Source organism: Lethenteron reissneri, chromosome 27 (assembly GCF_015708825.2).
Source record: "Lethenteron reissneri isolate LAM-NWPU_2019-01 chromosome 27, ASM1570882v1, whole genome shotgun sequence".
In the NCBI taxonomy this organism is placed as follows: domain Eukaryota; kingdom Metazoa; phylum Chordata; class Hyperoartia; order Petromyzontiformes; family Petromyzontidae; genus Lethenteron; species Lethenteron reissneri.
In genome coordinates this window covers 15,101,134-15,107,133 of record NC_083805.1, presented here as the reverse complement: position 1 = coordinate 15,107,133, position 6,000 = coordinate 15,101,134, and the positions used below count along the sequence as shown (strand labels likewise).

At 48.9% G+C, this 6,000-nt stretch overlaps 1 protein-coding gene across 1 annotated transcript in view; it reads right to left on the bottom strand.

The window, feature by feature from the left end:
* Positions 1-1,374: 1,374 nt before the first annotated feature.
* The window catches only part of LOC133348635 (dual specificity tyrosine-phosphorylation-regulated kinase 4-like), a 50,022-nt gene continuing 45,396 nt past the window's right edge, over positions 1,375-6,000 (bottom strand). Inside the window, exons 11-13 of the mRNA XM_061561560.1 lie at positions 5,022-5,142; positions 3,798-4,412; positions 1,375-2,516 (exon numbers count right to left, since the gene is read on the bottom strand). Of these exons, the coding sequence (XP_061417544.1) occupies positions 2,297-2,516; positions 3,798-4,412; positions 5,022-5,142 (956 nt within the window). The 3' untranslated portion in view covers positions 1,375-2,296. The remainder of the gene's footprint in view (positions 2,517-3,797; positions 4,413-5,021; positions 5,143-6,000) is intronic.

The window sequence follows — 6,000 nt, the reverse complement described above, 5'->3', positions numbered from 1 at the left end:
GAAAGTCCCACGGTTTCCTGGTGCCAGGGGATTGGCCGACCATCGCAGGACAATTTACATCGAATTGGCTGAATAGTGTATGGGCGCAAAAAAGGTTACCGGGCCAGCTACGATGAGTCATTCACGGCGTTGGGAGAAGGTCGGGCAAAAAAAGCGAGAAAAGCAGACGATGAGGTCAGGGGAGCACAGCGCCACGATCCCACCTGACCCCCATACTGAATACACATCCGTAGGGTGTGTATTCGGTATGGGTATTGTAGAGACACGTATTGTAGAGACACGTTCTGCTGATCTCCACCGCAATACATTTCTAAAGACACAGAGACGATATTCCGGATATGATGCCTGAGGAAGTTAATTCTGATCTTCTCCATGATCAGACGATATCTTTTCTTTCTTTAGCAAGGCTGATGTAGATGTGGAGCAACAACTACAATTTCACATTCAGGTGGTCAAGATAGATAACTGCGTCAGGAGCAGCGGAGTGTATCGTCGTGATGTCTCCTTCGCATTTGTGGATCGGGCATTCCATCGTTATATGTTGTACGATCTGTTCTGGATGGTTTGTGTGGATGCGATTTAGGGTGAACCATAAGCTTCGTGGATATGACATCAAAGTAACGGGACTGGCTCTCACATTTGATTTCTTTCAACCAGGTAAGAATGCAAGAGACCAGCCTGAGTCTCATTTGCAAGAGAGACCTGGGTGGTCACCAAAATTACAAAAGCAAACACAACCAAAATGAATTAGAGCGATGAAGCAAACAGACATCAAAGCAAAACAACTGCACCATATGATAAATGAAAAATATTGCTTAAGCATGAAACAATGTTGAATAATATATGCCCTGTAACCTAGTGTAAGTCGGCTGGGGCCAGATTATTTTTAGGCTGATCAAAGTACAATTATGAATAAATTACACAAGCAACTGTCTCTCCTCATCCCTGTCACCATAGCGTTGGTGTACGGTACCTTTTCTGGAAGATTTTTGCTGTTTTTTCCTGAATTTTTCTGTTTGCGCATAGTCACTTTAAGATGTTTTCTTGATCATGTTTTTGTTTGTTGCGGTTGCACCCGATTCAAGAGCCGAATGGCTCACAGGGCTATACCAAATAAATGAAACTGAAACTGAAACAATTCACGTCGTTAACTTCCTCCCCTTTGTTGCCACAATTTGCCCATTCCATAGAGTGCCCCGAAATGTTGTGTTCAGACACGTTATACAGTCAAGTTGTACTGTACACAAGACATATCCCGATGCTCGACTTTTAGAAATACAGTAGTCAATAAAAGAGTTCTACGAGTTTGGTTTAAATATGATTGGTTTAATATTGAGAATTTATAAAAAAAAGTCACTAAAATGTACAATACAGCAATATATTACAACACCATCATAATACACAAGGCAGCCACGCTGGGCGAATTTGGATGTTTCTCCTACCACTCCTTAGATCTTTGATGAGCTGTGTATGTTTGACTGTTGGACCCTTTAGCATTTAGACCAAATCACAACAATCCTAAACAAGGCCTGGTTTAACTTGGGTAACTTACAGCTGAGACCCAGATGAAATTAAGCCCCGAGTACACGAGGTTGTGAATGTAATAATAATATTAAATCATGAAACAATTTGTAATGCGCACACATTTCGACCAACAGACAAGTAAGTCGTTGTGTTGGCGCGAATTCGGAGGCGCGATGCGCACAGGCTCACAGTTCCTCGTGCGCTGGCCTGAACAAGGGTTGCACATTCAGCTGGGTCCTAACGCGAGAGCAGGGGTCGGCAACTTGCAGCTTCGGAGCCGCATTTGGCTCTTAAAGGACTGCTTCGTGACGTTATTTATTAAGGACCGTCTCAAACGCACATGCATTGCGGCTCTTGAAACATTGAGGGGTTTTTTCACCGAATTTGAAAATAAATGGCTCGTTTTGTGATTTTGGTGTTCGACCCCTGCGCTAGAGGGAGTGTGAATGCTTCCTTTGTGGGAGACAGAGTTCCATATGACGGGAGCGGCCACAGAGAAGCGCCACTCAGCCAGGATCGACGGTCTTGGCTCCGCAGACGATCAACAGAAGTCGAACTTGGGACGCGCTCCAAAGAACGTGGCACTTTTTCGCCGTGGTCAAAGTGTTAAGGAGAGTGAAGAGATACCGCCGCTTGATGTGTCCCTCCCTCCAGCCTGCCAGCCAGGCAGCAAAGCTTTTTTCTAATAGATTATGATAGTGTGATAGAACATCCCGCGCATTTGCGTTACAAGTTCACGTTATGAGTAACACACATTATCTTCTCAACGGTGTCAATAACCAACTTCTCCACCGCCGCCGCAGCAGGAATGGCAGTGAAGCAATCGCCTGAAGAAGGGACGCAGTCTCTTGTTGGCGAAGAGAAAACGCTGCGATGGATTATTGTGCCGATGCGACGCAGCCTGGACGACCTCCTCAGCCGGAAGGGCCTTCGCATGGCCAGCATCCTCTCGATCAGCAGCTCGAATCGTTTCGCGCGGAGTGCGAGCCGCCCTGTGCGAACGCACACCACGCAACCAAAAGACAAGTCAAAAAGTGTTCTTGCTCGGGAAAACATTGCAGTGGTGATCATCTTATTGGTGACCAAAGTGGGAGGTTGATATCTGGATAAGATGACCATCTGTGAATGTGTGCTTTATTGTTCTACCACAGTACCTTCGATTAGCACTGTTGCACTCCTTATTATGTTTTCGTATTGTTTGTTGTTGTAACGTTCTGACCTGCGCCTACTGGACATCTGTGAAAAAGAGCTTTTTCGCTCATTGGATTCCTCCAGTCTAAATGTATAATCTGATTCTGGCTACGCATGGTGTGAAAGAAGTTCAACTTACGTAACGGGAAAAGTCTGCTTCACTCATTGTGTCTGCGTGTGGAGTAGTTCTATACATGTCGGTGATGTGTTCTGCTGGTCACACCACCCCCTTTTCAGGCGTCCCGACCTTAATAGGTGCTCGCTAGTAGTACTTTTCCCCAACAATCTGTCAAATAGTAAAAATAATAACCTCTATTGTATACAGTACCTTTCATCTGAAGTATCTCAAAGCGCTGTACTTACAAATAAAACTACTCACAAGTAGAGATCAAATCTAAGCGAAATAGAAAGCTGATGAATAACAATGTCAATGACTACACCCGAAAATCCAATCAAATTAAGAACTATGATAACAGTGAATAATAATTACAGAATAATCCAAACAGACAACAGTTGAAGGCTACATTGCAGTGACGGTGCATTTGCTGTTACCAGTGGAGACAGCAATGGTCTCTTTGGAGGCACGCTTGTGAAATAAAAAGTGTATTTTGTGTAGAGAACACGAGATACCAGGCATTAGTTCAATTTGTGAGAGTGACCTGGGACACGAGATTGTCAGTAGGAGATAACGATTTTTACATGCTTAATCCCAATTTGGTAATTTGTGGGTGTTTTTAGAATTTGGCAAATTTGGACCCGGACGCCACTGTGTGGCTGGTGCCAACTGTCCCACAAGAAGGATGGGAAGTGGATGAGCAATGCTCATAACAGCGAGCAGAGCACGGGCAGATAGATCAGAACAAGCAACAACCGTGGGGAGTGGTGCCAGTGTATTTGCCTGTGTTACATCCTCAACACTTGGATCTGTCCCGTGACTTTATATTGGCAAACCCACACCACTATACTTGGCCTCAAAGTGCACCTCATCCTGGCACAAGCGCTGTAGCAGCATCACCACCACTGGCCGGCCAATGGTGGATGTTGTTGCTCTTGTCGTAGTGTGTGTGTCTGTAGTCACTTACTGCTGCTGCTTATTGCAGGAATCTGTAGCCAAACTCCTGTTGCAGTCGGATGCTGCAGCTGGGCTGGGGTCAACCGGGGTCATGGTCAAGTTGCCCCCGTTTGTTGAAGCCTCGGCAGCTTCGGCTTTCGGGCCACAAGGTGGATTTGGGTCCCGCTGTGCAACTGACGATGTGACCAGGCACTCGTGACTTTGAGATGTGCCATCAGCTTCCTGCCGAGTGCAGGAAGCCAAGGCTGGGCACTGCTGCGCAGAGCGAGCTGTAGTCAGGTCCTCCTGAATCAGAAGTGTTCCAGCAGTGTCCCTCTTACGGCCGAGAGCAAAGACAAGAGCCTCCTCTATGACTTGGTCTGCCCAGTTATCATGTGACGGCGAGGCAATGCCCTGGTTATCACTGCTCGCCAAGGTTGCATCCGGGTGTACGTGTAGTGCTGCGCCTGGGTCCTTCGCATCACGGAGTGGAGCAGCGGAACCGCATGTGTTGCCGGACGGTGGCCCTGGGCCCTCTTCATCGTCGAGGTCAGGGGCGGCCGATTGGGCAGGAGGCATCCTCGGGGCCCGTACCCATTCGTGATCCATGGCACCGTGCGGCGTGAGGCGCCACTCCGGATCCCACCTGCGAGAAGGGGCAGTGACAACGTCGTCTGTTTGGTTGGCAGGGCCGCTCGAGAGAACGGCGATCCATCTCGGGATTCCTGACTCTGGAAGAGATCGCTCGAGTAGCACCGGAGCGGTGCTGGTGGTTAACCTCGGAAATAACGGCGCTTGTGGTGATGAGCATTGGCTGTGTCGCGTGACCGATGCGCACTGGCTTCCATTTAAAAGTACTGCAATTACCTCGTGCAAGCTGAGAAACACGAACCGTGACTACACGCTGAGACAAAGTCCTGTAGTGGGAGGGGATTTCTCGTTCTCCTCTGCCGCTCCCACAGTCTGGAACTCCTTTCCCCCACGCATCCGTGCGGTGAGGTGCAAACCAAACTGCCCAAAAACACGTGTACTCTGGAGAAACTCGTGTATTCTACCCAGCTACCCGGGATGCTATGGTGAAGCTTACAAAAACATTTACCCTGCTGATTTTGTCAAACGCCGCCAATTGCTCAATTGGCGACTTATTCACCTGGGTGGGGGAGAGACGGTGAGGGGGGGGAGAAGGGAAGTGAGAGTGCCCTTTGTGATTCCACGGCTGCTGCTGCATTCGAAAAAAAGTAAGCGCGTCGCGTACTGCAGGCAGCTCCGAATGAAGTCGATGAAGAGCTCGTCCGTCGTTCCGAGCGCCAGCGGGAGGGCTCGGCTCCCCGGGGCCCTCACGAGGCGGCGGTGCAGCTGGGCACGGCCGCTGTCATCTGGCGGAGCAACAAGGGCAGAGGTCGCAAACGGGTTTTGATTCCTTACCCGTACCAGGCCGCACCAGGGTCGCAAACGGGTGGGTACCCGTACCCGGGTATCGGGTACCTGATTGCGACCTCTGGGATGAAGCCATGTTGCAGGCGCGGGTGGGTTGATTCTAGGAACTTGAATTGTGAGAAGAGACAAGACGTTGGGAAATGAGTGACAAACGGTGACTCACCAGTGACTCACGGCCTACCCGTACCCGGCCGCACCAGGGTCGCAAACCGGTACCCGTACCCGGGTATCGGGTAGGGTACGGGTATCGGGTACCCGGTTGCGACCTCTGACCAAGGGGCCGTCCATAAATGACGTCACGCGATTTTGGACGATTTTTGACCCCCCCCTCCTTCGTCACAAAAAGTCAGACCCCCCCCTCCTTAAATAAGACGTCACAAAGCTATGCCCCCCCCTCCCCCCAAAATAAAACATGCTTAAAATCGCTTTAAATTATTGTCATTGTAGTGCGTATTTAATGTGGCGCTGCACTCTGATGTTGTAGGAGGAAACGTTTATTTAAAAGTATATTTAATTAAGTAGAACGTGTTGTCTATATTTATTTAAAGTTGCGCATTTTGATGTGACGTCACATTTCTCACCCCCCCCCATCGTCACACATCGTCACAAATGTTTGACCCCCCCCCTAGGTGCGTGACGTCATTTATGGACGTCAAAGATGCATTTCAGCGTGCGCCACTACAGTCGACGAAACACCGCACGACGCTTCAACGCCACCATTGGACACAGCCAATCCACTGCTGGATGAAGGTCGCCGCCATCTGTATGTATGTTGAACTTCTTTCGAATTGTACGCA